Source organism: Podarcis melisellensis (genome assembly GCF_964234715.1).
Source record: "Podarcis melisellensis genome assembly, chromosome: 5".
NCBI lineage: Eukaryota > Metazoa > Chordata > Lepidosauria > Squamata > Lacertidae > Podarcis > Podarcis melisellensis.
Genome location: NC_138537.1, coordinates 106,373 through 130,041, shown reverse-complemented (window position 1 = coordinate 130,041; position 23,669 = coordinate 106,373). Strand labels below are relative to the sequence as shown.

The 23,669-nt window shown below is 54.3% G+C and overlaps 1 protein-coding gene across 2 annotated transcripts; it reads left to right on the top strand.

Annotated features, from left to right (window-relative positions):
- The first annotated feature begins 673 nt into the window (after positions 1 to 673).
- On the top strand, positions 674 to 22,142 carry MELTF (melanotransferrin). 2 transcript variants are annotated; one of them, XM_081912503.1, is made up of 16 exons: positions 674 to 1,474; positions 4,494 to 4,648; positions 6,443 to 6,542; positions 7,063 to 7,245; positions 7,941 to 8,097; positions 8,907 to 8,974; positions 9,605 to 9,795; positions 10,028 to 10,208; positions 11,061 to 11,212; positions 13,052 to 13,148; positions 13,935 to 14,129; positions 14,832 to 14,988; positions 16,158 to 16,225; positions 16,318 to 16,505; positions 19,121 to 19,316; positions 20,487 to 22,142. In XM_081912503.1, exons 1-16 carry the CDS (start codon positions 1,426 to 1,428, stop codon positions 20,555 to 20,557), a joined length of 2,208 nt encoding a protein of 735 aa, XP_081768629.1. In that variant the 5' UTR covers positions 674 to 1,425; the 3' UTR covers positions 20,558 to 22,142. The 2 variants fall into 2 exon arrangements, with proteins under 2 accessions (XP_081768629.1, XP_081768628.1); XM_081912502.1 differs by lacking the exon at positions 674 to 1,474 and having other exon boundaries at positions 4,367 to 4,648.
- Positions 22,143 to 23,669: the final 1,527 nt, after the last annotated feature.

Genomic DNA, 23,669 nt, shown 5'->3' with positions numbered 1-23,669 from the left:
CTCTTATCTCCCTGCCCTTGTATCCCAGCATAGCCAGTGTGTGCCCTCTGACCCCCCCTCCCTCTGCCTGTTGCCTTCATGCCTGGTGCTCCCCCCAGGAGCTCCATCTGCACCCCTTTCTGTAGCGCGCGCGCGCACACACACACACACACACACACACACTCTCTCTTTTGGCTCAACCCCTTTGTCTCATCCCCACCCGAAACCTGTTGAAGAATGTGTCCTGTCCCTGCCACCCTGACTGCTGCTATTGTATTTACCTTTTAAGAATATCCCATACACATTCCAGTTTTCAGAATAACCCCCAAGGTTGCCAACCACCCAAAATTAAAAGCAATTTGAATTCAGAGTAAGGATGAAAGTCAAAGTTCTACTTTTTAGGTGGGAAGAGTGAGATTCACAAACCCAGCATGAGCAACCCAGGAGTAGAGCCAGCAGTGCAATGCAGCAGCAAAAAAGTCTGGTGCAGTTCCAGGTTGCATTAATGGATGTGTAGTCTCCTGACTGTAAGAAGGCATACGGTGCCATTTGTTCATTTTGATTAGACCTCACCTAGATTGTCTAATTCTGAACACAGAAGTTTAAGAAGAGTGTCAACAGTCTGGAAGGTGTGGCAAGAAGTGTCCTCTGAAGAATGTCCTATGATGAATTGGGGCAGAGGGGGGAGATGGTTAAGAGCACCAGGATAGCCACCCAAAGGGCTTGTTTCCTTTTGCCCAGAGGGCAGGATATGGGCCATCAGGTTCACACCACAAGGAACAGAATTAGGCATCACAAAGACCTTCATGCTGGTGCCAGCTGTGAGGCAGACTCTGTCTCAGAAGGTGATGGACTTCTTCATTGGAGGCTTTTAAGCAGCAGAGGCGGGGTGGGGGGGGGGTCCCCCACCTATCTGGGATCTTGTGGTAGAGGAGATTCCTGCTATCATCTGTTGAACTTCCTTCCTCTTCTCTTGTTCTGCGCACTTTCCCGCCTGCTGAACCTGCCTTAATTTCCTCCAAGCAGAGGCTGGCTTTCCATCTGGGACCCCCGGTGCTCATCTGGTGGTTGGTAGCTGCTGCTTTTCTGTCTGCATCTGCTGCAGAAGAGGAGACTGCCCAGGGGTCTCAGGAGCCCCTCCTGCCCTTGCCAGTCCATTAGGCTGCAGCAGCTTCCAGGATATGCCTTTGCACGGGCTCTTAATCAGCTAAGCCACTAGGTGGTAGTGAAGCAATGGTAAGCTCTGTTGTCCCCTGACTGCCAGGCTGGGGGGGGGGGCGGCGTTCCTTGAAGGCAGTCATTCACCTTGCCAGATCCAAAGTCTTCCCCCCTCCCTCCCCCTGGAGGTGGGGACATGCAGGGTGGCATCGCCTGCCTCCTTTTCCAGAGGAGGAATCCAAGAGAGAAGGCTGAGCAGCAGCTTCCAGAGAGCTCCCTTCCTCCACCATGAAGAGCGTCGCCCGTCCTTCTGCCCTCCTGCTCTGCTTTCAAGCTGGTAGGCTGAAACTCTCTTCTCTGATGAGGGTCAGATTCCATGGAGAAGGAAGTTTCTTCTTGGGAATTCTCAAGGTGGGGGGAAGGGCCTGGGCCAGAAGACCCCCCCCCTTTCAGGGTGGGTTTAGGCACCCCGTGGCTTTTTAGGGCTGGTTGCCACTCCTGGGGTTTCCACAGCCTCTCTCTAGCTTAAGCATGGCCCAATTCCTAGCCACGACAGGGCAGTTGGGAGGGAGCAGCCCCAGAGATTCTGGCCCAGCAGGATCAGACCCCAGCGAGGGAACAGGCCCTTCTGGCTGAAGCACAGATCCAAACAGGATGACCCAAGTGTTCATTTGGCAGGGATAGGAATACCAACTCATGCACTCTCTCGTGAGCAAGGGCCCGATCCCACTCTTCCTTGGCAGAGCACCCTGTCGGGGTCAAGAGCCTTACTTTCCCCTTCTGGCTCAGCCGTGGGAGTCTCGGAGCGGGGCCTGTCCAAAGAGCAAAGGACCGCTAGGGCAGTGGCTGCTGTTCTTCCTGCTTTGGGGTAGACTTTGGCTTCCAGGAGCTTGTCCGTTTAAAACCAGCTCTCTCAGGAAATGAGGAAATGGTCGTCCCACATCACCCGTTTTCTTGGCAGGCCGGGGGGGGTGGGCAGAGATGGCCAGAAACCCCCACAGGCCCTTTGCAGTTCCAGCCAGTCCTACAGCTGCAAAGCCGCCGACAGGAACCTGTTCTTGTTGCTTTATGCACAGTTGGTTGATCTTTCAATAATTTTTGTAACAATACATATAATGAACCCAAACACTAAGAGCTAAGAAACAAAATAGCAGCAGCTGAATTCATAATACCATGAAGGAGATCAGACATGTAATCAAAGGAAAGAGTGAAAAAGGAGTGAAGAAGAAGAGAGAAGGCGTCCAAAGGGGATGTGGATTCTGGTAGAGCCCACACGGACGGTTCATGCAAACCATCCCAAAGAGGAGTCCCAGATCTGAGACCTTTTGTTTTCTGTATGCTGCTGGACAAAAGGAGCCCTTCCCTAGGTGTCCAGGGAAGAGAGGCCCTCTGGCCAAGAAGAGTGATTGGGGCAGCTGCTCAGTCCTGCCAGGTCAGCCACTTGGCCTCCAACCAGCCACGCAGGTCCAGCTCCGCTGTCCCTCTAGTAAATCCCAGGACAGCGGCGTACAATGGGCGCAGCATGGACCCCTGAAGACTTCAGAAATGTTTCTAGGATCAGGCTAATATGGGGCAGGGCGCCTGTGGGGCAAGACCAGGCAGGGCGTTTAGTGCTGATCCTACTGATCGCTCTGGGCAGCTGCCATGCACTTTGGACAGAGGCAGCTGGCGTCCAGGATGCCTGGAAGACAAGCTTAGGAAGGGTAAGACGCAGGCTGAGGTCCAAGGAGGGTGGATTGCCATTGCCTTGTGTGCAGTTCTCTGTTCCAGTCCTCCGTAAGGCCACCCGTATTGACCATCCCCTCATTCAGCAGAGTTACAAGAGCAAATTGTAGGTTTGGGGAATTGTACTGAACTACAAGATTCTGCTACAAGCTTTGAGTTTCAGAAGCACTTGAGGCTGCTGGGCCATAGAGAGACCAGGAGGTGCCATGCGTTCAGCCATCCTGCTGAAGGCAGCAGCAAAAACTGATATTTCAGGAGGGGAAAAGGCAAGAAGGTCTGTCCCCTCTTTGCCCATCCATGGCCCCAGAAAGGCCCCAGGCCACTCAGCTCTTCTCCAGCAACTCTGGGGCCCCAGTTTTAATACTGCTGATGGGAATGTTGTTTGTGGATATATGGTGGCAATCTGAGCTGTAGTTCTCCACACAATGCTGAGTTGGGAGAAATGAGCCACTTTGAATCCTGTCAGGGAAAAAGCCAGGAGATATTATGTATGTAGAAACTAAATGATTTGGCTTTGCTCAGCTTTGGTCCATTTGTGCAAGGACCTGGGGGCCTCAGGTTTTGTCTTCTCTGCAAAGATGGGACAGAAAGATACAGAAACAGAGCGACCTGCAAACACCACTTTGGCCGAGTTCCTATCATCATTTTTACCATAATCAAGAGAACCTGAAGAAATGTTGCTGGTCATTTTCTCTTGCTGGACATCTGAATACGACCTCACATGATGGCACCTGGGATTTGCCACATCAGGAGGAAAGTTGGAGGCTTAGCAAGTAACCTTGGGTGGTAAATTGCCACCCATATTCACCACATGAAATTGACTGAGGAAGCCATTTCAGAAGCAAAGGGTGGGAGTGGGTCTGTGCCCCTGGGCGGCGGCAGCAAAGCCCTCCAGAGGATACAGCCCCCGAGGGTCCTGCTCCACCCCTCTGCCCCCAGGTGACACGGGCCAAGCTGAACAATAGGCCCTGCTTGGCTCCTGTCTCACGCGGTCCCTGTGTCTGGGATAAAAGATCCCTTCTGGGGAGGCCCAGCACAGCCCCTCGTGGCTAGATGGACAAGTGGAAATGACACCCTTCGAGACAGAGAAGCGCATTCCTGGAGGAGAAGGTTGTCCATGGCTTCTGACCCCGATGGCTGGGTTCTCTCTTCCCTGTGGGAGGCCTTGTGCCATTGGATGTCAGCTGCTGAAGACAGCAAGAGGAGGGCAGCCCTGTTTAGGGAAGTTTTTAACGTTTGATGTTTTATCCTGTTTTAATATTCTGTTGGAAGCCGCCCAGAGTGGCTGGGGAAACCCAGCAAGATAGGCGGAGTAAAATATAATAATAATAATAATAATAATAATAATAATAATAATAATAATAATAATAATAATAATAATATAATTAGTATTATTATTATAGCACTGCTCTTTCGCTCAGGTCCTACAGGAGGGCTGCACTTTGGGACCCTCCCTAAGCTGGACTAGGAGGGGCCCCTTTTGGCCTGATCCAGCTGCTGCTGCTGGGCTCTTCTGGTGGGTCCTTGAGTATTTCCAGAGCAGCGATCCCCAGGGACACAAACAGGCCCTGATCAGATGCTCTTCCCCAGCAGTTCCTCCCTGTCTCACTTGGCACGTGTGTGCTTTTCAGTCTTTGCCTTGGACCAGCTGAATTGGTGCACAGTCTCTGACAAAGAGCTTGCCAAGTGCAGCGACATGAGCAAAGCCTTCTTCAGGGCCAACATCCGACCCCTGCTGACCTGTGTGAGAGGTGTCTCAGCCAGCGACTGCATCTCGATGATCAATGTAAGTCTAACTTGCTTGGGTTTGGGTCTGGGTTTGGGGAGGGGAGGCAACATTTCTGGCTATGACTGGATGGAAGTTCTGGCCCTGCCTGTCCCCTCGGGTGTAGAGTCTCTTCTTTCTCAGGCAGTAAAAAGGTAAAGGACCCCTGGATGGTTAAGTCCAGTCAAAGGTGACCGGGGTTGTGGCACTCATCTTACTTTCAGGCCAAGGGAGCCGGTGTTTGTCCACAGACAGCTTTCCAGGTCATGTGGCCAGCAGAACTATACCGCTTCTGGCACAACGGGACACCATGATGGAAACCAGAGCACACAGAAATGCCATTTACCTTCCCACCAGAGTGGTACCTATTTATCTACTTGCACTGGCATGCTTTCGAACTGCTAGGTTGGCAGGAGGTGGGACAGAGCAACTGGAGCTCACCCCGTCGCGGGGATTTGAACCGCCAACCTTCCGATTGGCAAACTCAAGAGGCTCAGTGGTTTAGACCATAGCGCCACCCGCGTCTCAGGCAGTACCATCCTATGGATGTGTTAGGAATTGCTGGAGACCACAGCAACAGGTGTGCTGGGCTTGTGTCCTGAGCACTCAGCGGCTGCCCCTGCTTCCCCTTCCGACAACCTGATGCCAGCTGGGCTGCACTTTGCTGATGCTGTCAGAGAGACAGGGAGGTTGGGAGATCGGCTTGCCCAGCTGTTGTGAAGGAGAAAGTGGCAAGCGGCGGGCTTCTTCCCCCCTGCTGCTTCCCTTAATTGCCAGGCAGGCAGGTGTGCAGAGCACAGGGTGATGGCTTTGCCTCTGTTTCTTCCTCCAGTCTCATGTTTTGAATCCTTGTTTCTTCTGCTCCCCCTTGGTCACCTCCTTCCCTCCCTCGGGCTCATCAGCAAGGCCAGGCTAGGCTGGTGGCTTGGCTGTGCTGAAACATTCCTGTGGCATTCACCCTGTTGTTAAATGGCTGACTATGAGGTGGGCAGGATCTGGGATCAGCCACCAGGAGGAAGGCAGCTCCTTCTGGCCAGGAACTGAACTTTGCTAGCCAGGGCTGTTGTGCAGATGGGTGAGATATGGGCAGACATATCTTGCTGCCTGTGATGTACCTTCCTTGGTGGTTCCTTGGGGATTATAGGTCAAGGCGGTGAAACCCCATTGTGAATGTGGGAAAGGTCAGTCTCCTGTTTGAGAGGCTCTCTGGCTTTCTGTATCCCACTGGGCTGAGCCTGTGACTGACAGCATTATTAGGGGGGTGGGGGGTTGCATCCAGATGTCGTCATCCTGGCAGATGGGCAGTTCAAGGTGGAACTCCGCATGAGAGAGAAGGAAAACCTTAGTGAGCTGCAGGATTGGCAGACCAAGTGTTGCTACTCGAGAGCAGGATTCCCCAGAGCCTGCTGAGTTGAGGGAATGTTTAGCCCAGGGAAAGTGAGGGGCATTTTCATTGGTTCTCTTTTGCTATTTGTTTCCAAAGGGAAACACGCTGCACCTCTTTTTCTTAAAAATCCATATTTTTTCCACTTTAGTAAACTCTTTTCTTGTTTCATGACCACTGTGTGGTCTCAGCTTATTTTTAACACTCTCTCTACCTTCACATTACCTTCAGAGGCTTCAATGAGACCCCTGGGAAACTTGGGGGCTGGTGGCTTTGAGGAAGCCTGGTGGAAATGGCGACCCGCTTACCAAAATCTTGAAGGAGGGAGGCTGGGCTGGGCAGAGGAGTCTCTTGGCATGAGCCTGCAACTCCCTTCCCTCCTAAGGGGCTGCCAAGCAGGTACCTAAAATGCCCTCCCGTTTCCTTGACAGGCAAGTGTGGCAGATGTCGCAGCCGTGGATGGCGGCACCATTTATCAGGCTGGGAAGGAATACAACCTGAAGCCAGTGGTGGGAGAAGCCTATGGCCAAGGTAAGTGAGTTGTTGCCAGCATCCGTCCCTCTGTTCAGGCAGGACCCAGCAGCTGCTCCACTTGTGTGCCACAAATGCCTTTTCTGCTGATAACACATGGGTGCCACATAATCTGTATGCACAGCCATCTTCCTTGCATCCAGCCTCACAACACCCACGTGGAAAGAGAAGCCCTGGTGTTTTCATTTTGTGTGGAGGAACACAGTGGAGAAAGTGACTTGGCCAGTTCAGTCCAGCAAGGCCAGCACTGGGAGGCAGGATCTCTCTGAGCCAAATCCACTTCACTCACTGCCCACCTGGGCAAAGGCTCTTCCCAGTTGCAGCAGCAATTGATTCCAGCAGGCCAAGTCAAGCACTGAGCACGGTTCAAATGTGGGGAACAGCCAAGTGACTGTGTGCATGAAAACCCATGCTGACTGGACAGGGCTCCAGTGGCATCCAGGGTGCCATCCTGCTGAGGCCCTGGAGGCGCAAGGCCTTCCTCAGACTGACAGGCCCCCTTCCCACTATCCCTGTGCAGATGTTGGCACGTCCTACTACGCGGTGGCTGTTGTGAGAGCAAACTCCAGTTTGACTATTGACAGCTTGCTGAGGACCAAGTCGTGCCACACGGGCATCAACAGGACAGCCGGTTGGAACGTCCCCATTGGCTTTCTTCGTGACAGCGGCCGGATGCCAGTGATGGGCTGCGAGGTAGCTGCAGGTGAGGCCTGCCTGCAAAGGGCTTGTTGAGGACATGCCACTAGTTTCTGAGTTGCAGAGCGTCAAACTGCTCCTCTGATCAGTTGCACAGATGTCCATACATTTATGCAATATTCTGGACTGGGATTGTGGTTGGGTTGCAGCTGGCATAGAAACACCCCCATGTCCTGCCAAAGGAGGTTTTTGTGTGCAGAATTTGACCATGTTCTCTGCAACTGCCAAGTCCAGAGCCTTGCTTTGCTTTGCAAAAGTCCCAGAGAGAGTGGGTTCTCTCTCTCTCTCTCTCTCTCTCTGTGTGTGTGTGTTGGGGTCAGGAAGGCACACAGCATCACCTGCAGAGCCCTGAACATGCTGGGTCCTGATGTACTCAGTTGCGCACACAGAAGAAGACTCTCACTCCCCAGCATTGGTTTGTGCTCAGCACAGAGGGAAACGGGGGTTGTGTGTGCATGTGGGGCTTTGTGGCTCCTTGGCTGGCTGTGAGCTGCACAATTGTGTCCCTTGAGCTGGGCCAGGGGGGCTCTCTTGGCCAGAGGGAGGGCTGTCCCTCCTTGTGTTCAGAGCTCCTTCCAGCCTTGACCGGAGCCCAGCAAGGCTGCTTCTCCAGCTGCTTTCTCCCCTGGGGCCAGGGGTGGCAGCGGGGGCTGCTCTGGCCTGGCTTGTGGGTCCAGCCCCTCACTCCTCCTTCTCTTCCAGCCGTGGGCAACTATTTCAGTGCCAGCTGCGTCCCTGGAGCCAGTGGGAACGGCTACCCAGCCAACCTCTGTGAGCTCTGCAGAGGAGACGGGGCCGGCCGGGGGAAATGTGAGCTGAGCCCCAGCGAGGAATATTACGACTATATGGGCGCCTTCAGGTACCTTTGGGGGACAAGAGAGGGGGGCCCGTTCCCCTGGAAATCTATGAATGCTGAGGAATAAAGAAAGCTTGGCTTATTATATGACATGGAAGTAACAGAATATATCAATGCTGCTTCTTCAGGCAGCAACACTACAATTGAAGCAGGCAGCAAACCCTACAACACCCTGCGCTAAAGTGGCAATCATTCTGGTTGTCACGGAAAAATCTAGGTGTGAGGCTGCTCAGTCCCCCAGCTGGTCGGGCAGAGCCCGCGGGTCCCGGCGGGATAAAGGAAGGATTCCAGCCACCAACCAGAGCAAATAGCTGTAGACCAAAGTTTATAGCGCAATTCAGTGGTACCTCGGGTTAAGTGCTTAATTCGTTCCGGAGGTCCGTACTTAACCTGAAACTGTTCTTAACCTGAAGCACCACTTTAGCTTATAGGGCCTCCTCCTGCTGCTGCGCCTCCAGAGCACAATTTCTGTTCTCATCCTGAAGCAAAGTTCTTAACCTGAAGCACTATTTCTCGGTTAGCGGAGTCTGTAACCTGAAGCGTATGTAACCCGAGGTACCACTGTAGGTTGAAAGAGGAAATTTGAACCCTGAGGAGCGTCTCCACCCCCATCCTTCTGCCCGGACGCTGAGGTTCAGTGCCGAGGGCCTTCTGGCGGTTCCCTCATTGCGAGAAGCCAAGTTACAGGGAACCAGGCAGAGGGCCTTCTTGGTAGTAGGAGCCTTCTCTGGGAGCAGCGGCCAAAAGCTTCTCACCACGCTGTGCTTCTGCAGCCATTGTGGGGCCTTGACTGTGCCTCGGTTTCCTCTCAGGTGCCTGGTGGACGGAGCAGGGGAGGTGGCCTTTGTGAAGCACAGCACAGTCGCCGAAGCCACCGAGGGTGAGTCAGCTTCTGCCAGGGGGAGCCGGTGGCCACTTGGGTGAAGATTTAGGCATGTGCAGGTGCTGGGAGAGGGACCGAAGAGGGGGCACTAGCTCCCTTTCCAGGAGTTGAATTCTTCATGCAACAACATTGGATTTATGGGTCAGGAGGGGGTTATTCCCTCTGCTTCTCTAGGTGAAGGCACAAAGGCCTTTCTGCTAATGGTTCTCCTGGGGCAGTTTTTGAAATAAATGGAATGCAAAGGCATGAAGCAAGAACAGTGACAAAACTGCTCAGCTTGGCACAGTTCCCTGTGGTCTCCCTTTCAGTGGTGCCCATGGGAGTCCTGGTTTGCAGGAAGGGGAGCTGTCCCCGGCCTATGTGGGTCAGAGCCAGTGTGGTGTAGTGGTTAAGAGCGGTAGTCACGTAATCTGGGGAACCGGGTTCGTGTCTCCGCTCCTCCACATGCAGCTGCTGGGTGACCTTGGGCCAGTCACACTTCTCTGAAGTCTCTCACCTCACAGAGTGTTTGTTGTGGGGAAAGGAGATTGTTCGCCGCTTTGAGACTCCTGAAGGGAAGTGAAAGGCGTGATATCAAATCCAAAACCCTCTTCTTCGTCACTGCCTGTGCTCTGCTCTGCCATCCAGGCCAAGCTCCCCCCTCGTGGATCCCGCCGGGGCTTCAGGCCACGGACTTCCAGCTCCTTTGCCGGGATGGCAGCAGAGCGGCTGTGACGGAGTGGAGGTCCTGCCACTTGGCCCGTGTCCCTGCGCACGCCGTGGTGGCCAGGGAGGATGCGAATGCCAGCCTCATCTTCCAGCTGCTCAACCAGGGGCAGGTGGGTCCCTCTGGCTCCCCGGCCCCCTCCCCGGCCTCTGCTTCAGCTGCTGGCCTGACTGGAGATGAGGGGTGCCCACCCCACCCCCACGGCCTGCTGCATCTCCCAGTGTCCCCTGCGGATGCTGAGCTTCTCTGGGCTCTTCTCCCTCAATTGCAGACTTGGGGGAGAGTGTGGTGTTAAGAAGAGCCAAGTTTCCTAACCGGGACTTCCTTTTCTGTCATTGTTGCAGCAAAGGTTTAACACCGAAGGTGCTGATTTCCAGATGTTTGACTCTTCAGCCTATGATGGAAAGAATCTTCTCTTCAAAGACTCCACCATGGAGCTGGTTCCTATTGTGGGCCAGTCCTACCAGGCCTGGCTGGGGGAAGAGTACATGCATGTCGTGCGGGGACTGGACTGTGACCCTACAAGTATGGGGCATCTGGGGGTTGTCTCTCTAGGGAAGAGTGGTGGCTCCTTTATCTCAGAATCAGCCCCTGGGTGGAGGGGAGGCCCTGGGAGTTGCGTGGGAGAGAAAGAGCCACAAGGGCTGGGCAGAGGGTCAGCAATGGGCAGGGCAGGCAAACTAGCCTGGGTGTCTGTGGTCAAGAAGGCTTTGTGGTGAGAGCTGCCTCCTGTGGGAGGGAGTTCCACAGGGGAATTCTGTGCTGTGTGAAGAAGGGCTTCCTCTCATCTGCCTTCCAATGTTCAGCTTCAGGCGGGGTCCACCAGTTGTAGAGTTAGAAGAGAGGGGGGAAACTTTCTCTCTCTCCACTTTCTCAATGCCAGGCAGAATTTTATAAACTTCTCTCATGCTGCCTCTTCCTTGCCTCTGGGACTTTTTAGTTTAAAGAGAAGTCCCCAGCACTGAAATCTTCCCTCGTAAGGGAGGGGCGGCCCCCCCCTGACCGTTTTGGTGGTGCTTTCCTGAACCTTTCCCGCCCAAGGCCCATGTGCTCCAGGGCCTTGATCTGTTTCCAGATGCTCTGACCCCCCACATTCTGCTCTCCTTAACCTGTGGCCCTCCAGGTGTTTCTGATGAGTGTTGGAGTCCCACAACATCTCACCTGCCTGATGGCAGCCTTTCTGAGAAGAGCGCACTTGCAGCTTGGTCTTCTTTTCCCCCTCGTGGCAGGCACCGAGTGTCTTCTCAGTGTCTTTGCAGAAGGACCCCCAGGATCTCAGTCATGCCGCCCTCAGCGTGGGATTTGCTGACCCATCGCTGGCTTGCCTGGGAGCTGGGCCTGCCATGTTCTCAGCCGCTCTTTTTTCTGGGGCTGCAGGGCTGCCTCCCTTCCTGCGCTGGTGCGTCTTGTCTACAGAGGAGATCTGGAAATGCAGCCAGATGGCCACGGCCTTCAAGGAGAAGCAGCTGAAGCCGGAGCTGCAGTGTGTTTGGGCAGAGAGTCCCGAGCAGTGCATGGAGCGCATCCAGGTGTGGTGCCCAGCGTGATGGGTTAGCCTGGGGGCTGCTGCTGCCCTCTGCTGGCAGGGCCCAGGGGCACCTGGGCAGACCTCAGGTGGCCATCAGGGAGATGGGGAGGGGTCTCATCCCAGGGTCCTTGCCAGGCAGGCAGCAGGCTGTTTGACTAGGCTGCATGAGGATGCCTGGCATGGGGTGGGAGTGTTCTATTGTATCTCTTTTTTCTACTTTCATTCTGCTTTCCAGGCCAATATTGTCTCCCAAAGCAGCTCAGGGCAACTGAAAGGGGGGTGGAGAGACAGACAGATGGAATAAAAGAGAGAGGCACTGCCCCAAGGAGAGAAAAGGCAGCTGGAGGGAGAAGGGGGGTGCAGGGGGCTGTGAAATGGTCAGAAGGGGAAGGGGAGCAGCTCAGGGCTCTGCATCCCGGAGCTTCCATCCCGGAGGGCAACTCCAGGTGGGGCTGTGGGAGGGCCTCGCCCCAAATCCCGGGAGAGCCATGTCTGCCAGTCAGGGCAGACAGTGCTGGGAACGGGAGGCAGCTGCCCAGGATACTCTGCTGGGATCCTTCTCATCTTCCCTCCCTGTGGCCTGGCTGGGCAGGGGAGCTGCAACGGCCCCCTCTTCCTGCCCTTGGTGATGGATGGGGCTTAACTCCCCCCCCCCCCAGGGCCAGGGCAACTGGCCATGGGAGCCCAAGGGTTTGTTCTGGCCGTGGGGGGCAGGCAGGGGGAGCCAGCTCCTGGCAGCTGCTCCTTCCTGTTCACATCCAAATCGGCACCTGGACACAGCAGAATCAGTGCAGCGGCCCTGAAGCACCGGGGGGCAGTGGGGGCCTTTCTTCTTCTCCCCACTCCTCTTCCATTGGGGGTTTGGGGCCATTTGGACGCACAGCCTCCCAAGCACATTCCTCCAGGTGCAATGCCTCTCACCTCACCAGGAGCACCAGAGCTACTAAAGGAAGCCATGCTGGCCCTTTGCCTTATTCATTCAAAATAATGACCAGCAGCCAAATAACAACGTTAAAAAAATCACAAAACCTGCACCTGTCAGAACCAATAAAAGACGTTGGGTCAAAACAGCAGGTGAAGCCCAGAGCATCACCATCAATGAATCCCAGGGTGGAGGTCTGGGGGCGGGTCATTGGCGTCCAGAGAAGAGCCTTTGGCTAGTCTTGCCTTCACAGCCGGGCAGAGTTGCATAGGCACTGAGGTGGTCGTTTGGGCACTGAGAATCCTAGAATTGTAGGGACCCCTGAGGGTCCTCTAGTCCACCCCCTTCAGTGCAGGAATCTCAGCTCAAAGCATCCACAACAGATGGCTATCCAACCTCTGCTCAAAGCACCACCTTCTGAGGAAGTCCACTGTCCACCGCTGAATGGCTCTTTACCCTCTTGAAGCTCTTCCCAGCATGTGCCATGTGATTTCCGACTGGGACTCTGGAATGCATGGCTTGCGCTCAGGGAGCCCTCCTTGGCCCAAGGGCAGTGGAGATGGAGTGAAGCAGAGGGCTGTGAGCATCTGGGCATGGACTAAGCCGAAGCAAAGCTATCAGGCAGCCATGCCCAGATGGGTTAGAGGGCAGGATGGGTGTCACGTATCTGGTGGGGAACAGACCACCAGGCCGCAGGAGGGCTGGCTGCACTGGCTTCTCCTTGCCACCTCCTGCTGGCCATCCCCTTTGGGTCTCAGCCTGGCCCTCTGCATCCATTTCCTTCTGTGACCTGTGAGCAAGACAGGACAGTGCAGAAGGGGGCCATTTGGGGACAGGCATTGGGGCAGGCAGGCACCTCCGCCCCCCCCCCAACGTGACTCAGCCGGGTCTTAAAAGGATGTTTTGATTTCCTTTCAGAACAGAGACATTGACGTTGTGTCTCTGGCCGGAGAGGATATTTACATGGCCGGGGAGACATATGGCCTGGTGCCAGCTGCTGGCGAGCATTACGCAGGTGAGGAGGCTGGCAGGACTGAAGGCCTCTTGTGTGCAAGCTGCTTTGTGGCCGGCCGGCTGGCGACTCAGTGCCCACAAACGTGGACACCGCCCAGCTGGGCACCACAGAGCTGAACCACGGGATTCTCTAAGGACCTTTCCAGGCCTCCAGGAGGATTGGCAGCAAAGACGCAAAGAGCCTGGAGGCCTCGGATTTCTGGCTCAGACTGCGCTCAGGTGCTGATCTTCAAGGAGACAGGAGACCCACCGCACTCCTTTCCCCCTTGCTCTCTTGCCCCGTGGGGCTCACAAGGCGAGGGCTTCCTTTCGGCCTTCGTGCTGGGGCTGGGCTCCCCTGAGGACAGTTGTGGGCAGCCTGTCAGGTTCCTGGGTCATGCTGGCCCCAGAAGGTTTGGCCAGGGAGGACAAGAAAGGAGCCCTTCAAGAGCTGGGGGGGGCACAGGTTGCCCACCTGTAACCCCGACTGGGGCAGGGGCTTGCCTTGCCAGTCTCGTACTGTGCCTTGGAGGGGCACTTTGGCTGCCAGTCTGCCCAGCTCTTCCTCTTTCCTCTAAGACAACAGTCATTGAACAAGGAGGACCCAAGGAGGGAAGCATGTGTGTCTGGGGGGGGGGCGACCCTCTACTGTGTAAACAAAAATGATCCCTGTGCCACTGTGGTGCCCCTTGTCTTTCCTGACCCCTTCATTTCAAGCTCTTGTCCAAAATGCTGCTCTTTTTTTTAAACAGTTAGAGGAGGGGGCAGAGGGGGCTCAGGGTTTCTTTTGTGCTTCCCGCCCCCCCAGATGAGGACACCACCAGCACCTACTACGCAGTGGCCCTTGTGCGGCGGGTGGCTGATGACGCCTTCACCATCTACGAGCTGCAAGGAAGGAAGTCCTGCCACGCAGGTTATGGGACAATGGCTGGGTGGAAGTTGCCCATTGGCCTCTTGCTGAAGAAGGGGTTCATCCGTCCTCAGGACTGCAACATCCCCAAAGGTAGGGGGCAGGAGGGGGCTGCTGTTTGGGACTCTGGGTTGACCCTTTGGGGGCAAAGGAGACATGGAGGGCATACACAGACCTCTGCTGGAGGGAGAGAGAGAAGGGGGAGCAAAGGGTGGAGGGGCCCTTGTCCCCCCTTCTCCCCCTGCCTTTCTCCCAGCTCCTGCATGTGGCTGCCCCCCCCGGGGGGGCCATGGGATCACCACCACCAGGCCAGGTAAGGCAGGTGCTGAGGCACCCTCTGGCCCAACAGAGGAAGCCACCTGGTACTGAAACAGGCCAGTGATCCCCACCCCTCAGTCTTGCCTGTGCTGACAACAGAACTCGCCCTCTGGAGTCTCACAGCATCATGGAGTTGGAAGGGACCCCTGGGGTCATCTAGTCCACTCCTGGTCTCAGGCAAGGAGTCTTCTCTGGCACTGCCTGGGGTTGCGCCGGGGACCTTCTGCATGCCTGGCAGGGACTCTGCCCTTGAGCTGTGGCCCACCAGCCTATCAGGTGAGTCAGAGTTTGGCCCAAAGCTCTGCCCTCATCCTGGTTCATCCGGGACCTGATGAAGCCTCATGCATCCAGGCAGGGCCGGGCCCTTTCCAAGTCCCTCGTTCCGAGTGCCCAGCTGTTCTTGGGGCTCCTCCTGGCCTTGCTGCACCACACCTTCATGGGCTCATGCCCGGCTTCGCCCTCCTCCTCTTGTTCCAGCGGTGAGCACCTTCTTCTCTGGCAGCTGTGTTCCTGGGGCCCCGGGAGACGGCTACTTGGACAGCCTGTGTGAGCTCTGCATTGGGGACCTCAGTGGCAAACACAAGTGCAATGCCAGCAGCCAAGAACGTTACTATGGCCACGCTGGAGCTTTCAGGTAATGGGGACTGGCGGGAGTGCCAGCTGGCCTGAGCCTCCAGTGCCTGGCAGGAGAGAGGAGGGGGTCTTTCCTCTTTCTTGCCACCCGGAAGGCTCTGGGGAGACTCTTGGGGTGTGAGCATGGGGCATTCCCTGAGACAGAGTGGCACATGTGTTGTCCAAGTCAGATGGCACTGATTGCAGCAGGGAAGGGTGTTTTCAGAACAGAAAAGGGGGGATGTACTTGGTTCCTCTCAGCCCACAACCACAAAACCAACTGTCAGAGCTGCCTCTAGGTCCCAGCTCACAGAGGACCAACGCTAGTCAGTAATAATGTACAAAAGTCTTTATTGAAGTTCAGTTTCCATTTCCAAGCCGCAGCGTGCAGCTCTACGTCTTAGAACCTAGATCGGCAAAGCTCCGTCTGAGTCTCCACCCCCTGTACACCAATTTAAGACTCTAGCCTTACTCCACCTCTTCCGTCTCTCCTTTCTCCTCTGGGTCCTTCTGCCCCCCTGGGTCTCCTCCTTTCTGGACTCTTCTGACGCTGACCCCCCTGACTCCTGTCCCTCCTTTCGGCGGGCTTTAGGACCTGGCTCCCTATCCGGGCTACCGACTGTGCCGCTCGCCTGTACATTTGAACTTGGCGCGCGCGCCCAGCCTCCAACCTTCCTCTTGACCGTTTCCCCGCTCTCCGATGGAGGCGTGGCCAATCCTGACTCATCTCCTCCCGCTGGTGGTGAGCAGCCTGATCCCGATACCTGGGACTCCTCCCCCCTACTGCGCTCTGGTGGGGAAGCTGGTCCTGATTTCCAACTGCTGCTCTCTGAGTCCCCTCTGGCCCCTTCTTCCTGGGGTGTCCCCCTAGGCACCCCCTTGCTCTGACCATGGGAGCCCCTTTCTGTGAATCTTCCGATTCGCTGGAAAGACTCAGAGACCTCGGACCACTGTCATCGCTTACGTTTCCTTCGGATTCCTCCCCCTCGCTCTCCATTTCCTCCCTTTCTTGTGCCTCTGCTCCTGAGCCCCTGACACCAACCATGGAAGTTGTTCACATCAGCCAAAGCTCCTGGCTGCCGCTGGCCATTCCACCGGGGGGGGGGGTCCCCATGCCTTGCTTTGCTGCTGCTGGAGGTCCTTCTGCCACCTGCTTCCCACTTGCCGTCAAACTCTTGGTGTTCTTTGCAGGTGTTTAGCTGAGGGTAAAGGCGATGTGGCCTTTGTCAAGCACTCCACAGTCTTTGAAAACACAGGTGGTAGGTTGCCCACTCCTGTCTTTTATGATCCCTCCCTCCCTCCCTCCCTCCCTTTCCTTGAAACCACTCTCTGAGCACTCTTGTCCTTCCAGGGAACAACATGGGCTCCTGGGCCTCCCAGCTGCGCTCGGGGGATTTCCAGCTCTTGTGCCCAAATGGTGCCCGTGCGGAAGTTAGCCAGTTTGCCCACTGTCATTGGGGACAGGTGCCCGCCCACGCCATCATGGTCCACCCAGACACAAATGCTTTGGCTGTTTTTGGACTTCTGAACATTGCACAGGTACCGGTTTATGGCTTAGAAGAGAGACAACACAAGAGGGCACCATCGCCATCTTCATCCTCCTAAGGGTGCTCTTTTCTCTCACTGCTTCCTGTTGGGCACTAGGGTGGCCAGTGGGAGGTGGGCCCCCTTGGCCTGATCCAGCACTGCCAGGCACTCCTTCTGTCTGCATTTGCTCTGGTGATTCTGCCCTCAGAGGTCAGGCTGGCAGCAAGGAGCCTGGTGCTCTCAGGAGGGGCCCTGACACCCCTTGGCACTTTGACCCCTGGTGGGGATGCAAGGTCAGACAGCGGAGGTCCCTGCTAGTTCTTGGATCCCTGCTTGGTTTTCACATAGTTCAGGTAGTTTATTCTGCTGCTGGTTTATTTGAACTTGGGGCTTATCCACACTTCCCTTTCCTCCGCTCTTTGCAGGCATGGCCCACAATTTAATGCTCTGTGTCCAAACACACACACACACACCCTTTTTGCTGTACAGCCTCCCCCCTCCAACCGCACTCTTTAAAGCTCAATTGGAACAAATGGCAATCCAAAGGAAACCCCAACTGACATTTGCTCTGACTGAGCACTAAAGAGTGGGTTTTTGTGGGGAAAGTTCTGAGGCAAAATAAATGCTCCAACACAGAGTGTTAAAGCCCTTAGTGTTGTCGCTGTGTTGAGCTGCTCTGTTTCTGCTCACTCCCCTTGTGGGTCTGGATCAAACAAAAAGGCAGGGTGTAAATGAAGCCCCCTTCTACCATCCCCACTTCCTGCTCCTGAGATTTGTGGGCTTGGTCTTGATGCACTTTCTCAACCGTTTCCAACAATGCACCCTCATAGGAAACTCTCCACCCCTCCCACCCCACTTGGCACCATAGAGTTGGAAGGGACCTCAAGGGCTATCTAGTCCAACCACCTGGCAGTGCAGGAAATCCAAGACTACATCATCCCTGCTAGGTAGGCCATCCCAATCTGCGCTTAACTTCTGGATGCAAGTGAACAAGAAATTAGAATAGGATCAACATGGTCACAGCAGGATTGTGGAACAGCCGAGCAGCAGCATTTCTCAGTAGCCAGGCTTGGCTTTTGCTAAGATTTTTTTTATAAGCTTCAAGCGTGGAAATAGTAAACGGGCATTCGTGCCGTCAGCATGAAATGAAAATAAAATAAAATCAGGAAAAGGTTTCAGTAATGGAGGAGAAGGGGCAGATGAATGATGGGGGGGGGGGGTGAACAATGCAAAGGTTGTTGCAGAAAGGTGTAGAGCGGAGTTACTGGTTATGTTTAAACTTTCATGGAAAAATCCAAGGAACCAGAGCACTGCAGCGTCACCCATCCCTGGCAGCCCAGCAGACTCAGCCTCCTCCTTGAGTAAATATTTATAGCAGCGCTGCAGGCTGGGAGTGGGAAGGATTCTTGGGCTGGAGGTGGCCCAGGAGCCTCCAGGCCAGTGAGGAATAATCTGTGATTCAGGAGTACAGATGAGGTCCATCTGTGATGCTACAAAGCAAAACGCTAGCAAAACTATCCATTTATATTTCCAGCACTTATGGAATGTTTGAAAAGTATAAATTGTCTCATTCAAAAATATGATCCCAAGAATATGATCTGAACCTCTCTGGGGTTTTTTTACATGAAATTAATTTCAAAAGAGTTTAAAATGCAGACAACAAAAAAGAATGAACACAACACTTGATAAGATCACAAAAAGGAATCCCACTAAAAGTCGAAACAAAATAAAAATTCCTTCCAGCAGCACCTTAGGGACCAACTAGTTTGTTATTGGTATGGCTTTCGTATGCATGCACACAAAAGCCATACCGATAGCACTTAGTTGGTCTCTAAGGTACTACTGGAAGGAAATTTTTTTTATTTTGTTTTGACTATGGCAGACCAACACGGCTACCTACCTGTAACCCACTAAAAGTGTTAGTTGCTTACCTGAGCAGTTCCTGGTTGATGCACAAATTTTCACTGGGTCCTCCAGCAGAGGTTCAGGAGGAGGAGGAGGAGGAGGAAGAAGAAGAATTTATTTATGCCCCGCCCACCCAGCTGGGTTTCCCCATCCATTCTGGGTGGCTCCAAACAGATTAAAAATAGAAAAAAAATCAAACATTAAAAAGTTCCCTAAACGACCAGTGATAAAAACCACACTCAAGATGATAATAGAAAGCGATTTATTGGTGTACAAAGCTTCACTGAAAGCATGTTATCTTCTCAGAAGATAATGGTATTTTGAAGTTAGAGGAAAACAAAACAACTTAAAGCAATGCAGCATAGTATTTTTTAGAACAGTCTCATTTTAAAATGGTGTTAGCCTAGCACTACAATGGCAGTGACAGATCAGCCAGTGTTTGCTTAAGGTCAGAGCTCCCCCAATTTCTTCTAGTCCATCTAGTTGTGAAGCATAATTTCTAAGCATATTCACCTTTTGGAATTAAGTTAATAGTGAGCCAAACAAGGCAACCCAGTGTAGCGAACTTCTTGCTTCTCCTCGCTCTGGTGCTGGGAATCACAAGGTGCTGGGAACCCCCCTGCCTGCTCTCCGCAAACTCTGGCAGGCAGCAGCTCCTCAGCCCCCGCCCCAAAATGAGAGGTGCTCCTGGGTGTAACCAGGGACCTCTGCTTGGCTTTCAGGACTTCTTTGGCGACCACAATGAAAATGGATTCCAAATGTTCAACTCTACAGCCTTCGAAGGGAAAGATTTGATCTTCAGGGACTCCGCCGTTGCCATTGTGCCAGTTGGGGCGAGGAGGACGGCCGTCTCCTGGCTGGGGGAGCCATTTGTGGAGGCCCTGCAGGGCCTGAGGGCTTCCCAGTGCTCTGGTGCAGGTGAGTCTGAGGAGCCCCATGGACTCCCCCCCCCCGCCCTCTCCTGTCCCTGCAGCAGAGAGAAGTGACCCATGGACTATATCCAGCCTGCCCAGTGTCTTTGTGTGGGTCCCCCCCCACATCAGCATACTAGTTTATCATATGAGTTCCATTTCTGTCATTCCAATAATCGACAAAACAGGCCTGTCTCTCTCAACACCGTGAATATGTCACAACCTCCCTGCTCTCCATTGAATCAGTTCAGTTGATTTGTCCATTTCTGCCATTTCTAAGTATAGTATCATTACTTTCATTCAACTTATATCCCACCCTTTCTCCCAAAGGAGTCTGGGGTGCAAAAGCACCATTGAAACAATGTCCTTTTAAAAGCCTATGTGAATTTTTGTTAATGAATGTGTCTGGCTACTCCTGAGGGTCCCTGATCCTGGGCTGTGAGGGGAGAGGGAGCAATTCATCCCAGTCCTAGCACTGAGCTGAGAGGAAAGAGACTGCTCCCCCCTCACCAATCTGGGGAAGGAGTGAGGGGAGGAGAGGCATCCTTGTCCCTGCATATATCTGGGCCTCAAAGGTTCTGTGGAACACAGAGATCCTCACGCCTTCCGTGTAGCATAGAAGTTGGTTTGCTTTTAAAATATTTTAAATTAATTTTTCACAAAGAAAAAAAACTTTACAAATTTTACCATAAAGCATAACTTACTTTATCAATTGACTTGGAAGTTTATAAATTTATGCATGGCATGGGGAAGGTAGATAGAGGAAAGCTTTTTCCCCTCTCTCCCAACACTGAAACTTGTGGACATCCAATGAAACTGAGTGTTGGAAGATTCAGGACAAAGAAAAGAAAATCCTTCTTCACACAGCTTAGTTAAACTCTGGAACGCCCTCCCACTGGAGGCAGTGATGGCCACCAACCTGGATGGCTTTAAAAGAGGATTTGACAAATTCCTGGAGGGTCAGTGGCTCCTTGCCCTGATGGCTCTGCTCTACCTCCACTGTGGGAAGCAGTTTGCCTCTGAATCTCAGCTGTCGGGAATCCCAAATGCGACTAGTGTTATTCCATGCAGGTCCTGCTTCTGGGCTTCCTACCAGCTTCCAGTTGGCCAATGGGAGAGCAGGTTGTTGGTGCTGCAGGCCCTTCTGATATCTTTATGTCCATATGTTACATTCCAGCTTTGTCAGTGAATGTCTTCCTCCTGCTGCTGATGACAAGTCTTGGTCTTGCCGGATTCTGCTGTCCGTGATCCATTGGCTGAATGCCAACATGCCAGGAGGCAAAAGGCAGCTGCAACATGGACCACCACCACAAAGTCAACAAACCAATCAAATCAGCTGGCCTGATCCATCTGGAAGAAGTGGTGCATGCTGGGCCTTCCTTTTTCCTCAGACCACAAACGATGGTTGCTAAAGCATTTCCATTGTGGTGGGAAGAAGCCTGGCCTCTCCAGGACTCCTGCACCAGCCTTCCTTTCTCCTTCTCTGGCACAGTCCTGAGGGGGCGCTCAGAAGCTTTTGCTTACCATTTTGGTTACTTATCATGTCGTTCAGAACTGACAAACTGGTTATTCATAACCGACATTTGTTTGAAACAAGTTAACTCCAAGTGATGGCTTATGAAGCAGACTTGTTTCAACAAAGCAAATTTTAAAATAATAGCCACATCCTTAACTGTGCTTAAGTAAAAGGAGCAAATGCTTCCAGTTTGCTCCTCACAACCTTGGAGTAGGTGAGCTTGGGGGGGGGGGGGACTTGTCTCCTCCCCTCCACGACTAGCCAGGCTTCCTTGTGATGTCTGACTGCAGCCCCTTTTGGGAGACTTGGCTCTGCATCCAGAGATCGAGAAATGGCTCCCCTCCCCTTGTCTGCCTGCAGTTATGGCCCTGGGCTCAGGTGTGCTGGGAGGAGGCAAGGAGGTGCATGTCTGCCTGCTGATTGCTTGAAGAGCGTCACTGTGTCCATCTTTTTATACTAACTAGACTAACACAATTACTGTATTTATTAACTCCCTTGAGAGTCCCGCTATGAATAAAAAGCAGGCTATAAACAGAATAAACAGGAGACAGAGGTGATGGCAAGGAAGGCATTTTTCCAGCCCTGCCTATCTTGGCTATATGTTGCAGCACCTAGAAATCCAACGCCAAAGAGGCTCCCATAAGCAACAAAAGGGCACAACCTCTTAGTAAATGCCTGCAGTAGCTATCGGGAAGGGAGACAAAGTTAAGTAACTGCAGTTTCCAGGATTTTGCCGCAACAATAACAGCAAACCTTAGTAACATGAGATGTCAGCCATACCTGCCATGGTTTCTGGGGCTGGAAAAACTCACCTGGGTGCAGATGAACAGTCTGAGAAAGAATATACCAGCCAACACTAAGCATGCAGAGAACCCTCTCCAATGCTTTGGATGAAGCCATCTCAGCTTCACCAGACCTGCCTTGATGGGGCAGTTGTCCACTGGAAACGACAATCCCTAGTTGTCCCTAGTTTATTTCAACCTCTGAAAAGGTTGAAATAAAGCATAATCTCCAGTCTGGGGCAGGTGCAGATAATCTGGATCAAAGAGGGTTGTCCTTCTGCCACAGACTCTAATTGCACAACCCAACATCTCCGTGTGATGGGAATAGGCACCTGTATCACAATTTCTTCTCTCTACTGATCAGCACAGGCCTCTGTCCTCCATTGCACCTGTTCCCAAGTGCTGGTTGTTATGAGCTCCAGCATGTTTTGAGGGGTGCAAATGGAAGGCTTGGCCTCCCCACTGGACACATCATTCAATGCAAAGGAAATAGATGGCGTCATCTGATGTCACATCAAGTGTGCGTGTGCGTGTAGGGCTACTGAGGAGACCAGTGCCTGTCAGTATTTCAGCACCTTACACTTGAGGAATGGCTGACTTGCCCCCAGCACTCATGCAATTCCCTGAGCTGCTCTGCGGGAACTTTGCCATCTTGGCAGAGGGCGGTCTTCCTTGTTTTGCAAATTGTGTAATCTGCCCAACACAGTGCAAGTACTGAAGCACCGCCGGAGCAGGTGGCGTTCTGCAGCAGCCTTCTTCTCTGAGCCTCAGACGAGGAAAGGCGCCTCGTGCTGGTGAATTGTGGGCCGAGAGCGACGCCTCTTCTGCTGCGGGGGCAGAGGAGAAATCCCCGCTTGCCTGGAGCTTGGGAGGAGGAGGAGGAGGAGGCCGCGAACCCTTCCCTCGGACTCTGCCCTCTTCCTGGGACTGGCAAGGCTTCACGCTCTCTGTCATTCTGCATTGGAAACTCTTGCCACCGGGGCGCGAAGCCCAGGGAACAAGAAAGGAAGTCCGGGCCTGGCCCCTCCCGCGCCCGGGCTCCCCGCCACCATCTGCCGACCCTCCGGAAGTGGCCCGGCCAGAGCACCGAGCGGTCCCCTCTAGCCTTTCCGCCGCTCTAGCGCGCTCTTCTCGGCTGCCCTGGGGGACCTCCCGGCTCGGCGCGCTCCCGCGGGCGTCCCGGAGAGCAGCCTATTTGCATGGCGCCCGCCTATTGGCGCCCAGGTAAGCCTCCTCCCCGCCCCCTGCCCGGCCCCGCCCCTCGCCCGGCCCGAGGAGAGAGAGGCAGGGAGGGAGGCGCCCGGGCTGGGCTCGTCTCCCGGAGATGCGCGTCCCTCTCCAGAACGTGTGAATGGTGCCCGCGGCCGGGAGAGAAAGCGCGGCCTGGGAAGCGGGGGCCCATCCGGCGGGCCGCCTCCGGGAGGCGGGGAGGGCCGGGCGTCGGGAGGGGGTCGCGCCCGCTCCGGCCGAATGAGCGCCGAGCGGGGAGAGCAGCGCTGCTGGGGGGCTTCCCCTGGGGGCGCCCGACCCGAAGGACCCTCCGGGATCTGCTGCTGCCGCCGCCGGGCCCCAAGTCTGTTCCTAAGCTGGACGGCCCCGAAGGGTCCTTGGGAGGCTCCGTGCGCCGCTTTGCAGGGAGGGTGGGGGTCCCGGACCAGTCCCAGCCCCCGACTGCCCAGGAAACCTCTCTGTTCCAGAGCAGGAGCACAGCTTCGGTAGAATCTCCAGCTGCGCCGGCAGGAAAGCCAAAGACCCCAAGTGCCCTGGAGAGCCGGGATCGGACAGCCTCGCCAAGCCCAGCAGCTGGACCTGCAAGCCGGGCTCGGAGTCTCGGGATGCCCAGCCCTCGCCCAGTCACAGACAGCTGCTTCACCCGTTCTTGGATTGCCATCATTTTGCCCAGCAGAGAACCCCAAGGCCAATGGGATCTGCCACACGCATAGGGATCACGATGCTTTGGGATCGCCTTGTGGTTGTTAGAGCAATGCCGGGGGTGCGGGGGGGGGGGGGCTTGGTGTTGCTGAAGGCCCCCAAGAGCCAAATGCCTGACAGCCTGAAACAC

Excerpts from the sequence above, each read along its gene's own strand:
- MELTF (XM_081912502.1), top strand. The coding sequence starts at position 4,439 with ATGCTCTTCCCCAGCAGTTCCTCCCTGTCTCACTTGGCACGTGTGTGC. Across the intron at positions 11,213-13,051 it reads AGTGCATGGAGCGCATCCAG|AACAGAGACATTGACGTTGT; the intron begins GTGTGGTGCCCA and ends ATTTCCTTTCAG. Across the intron at positions 13,149-13,934 it reads TGCTGGCGAGCATTACGCAG|ATGAGGACACCACCAGCACC; the intron begins GTGAGGAGGCTG and ends CCGCCCCCCCAG.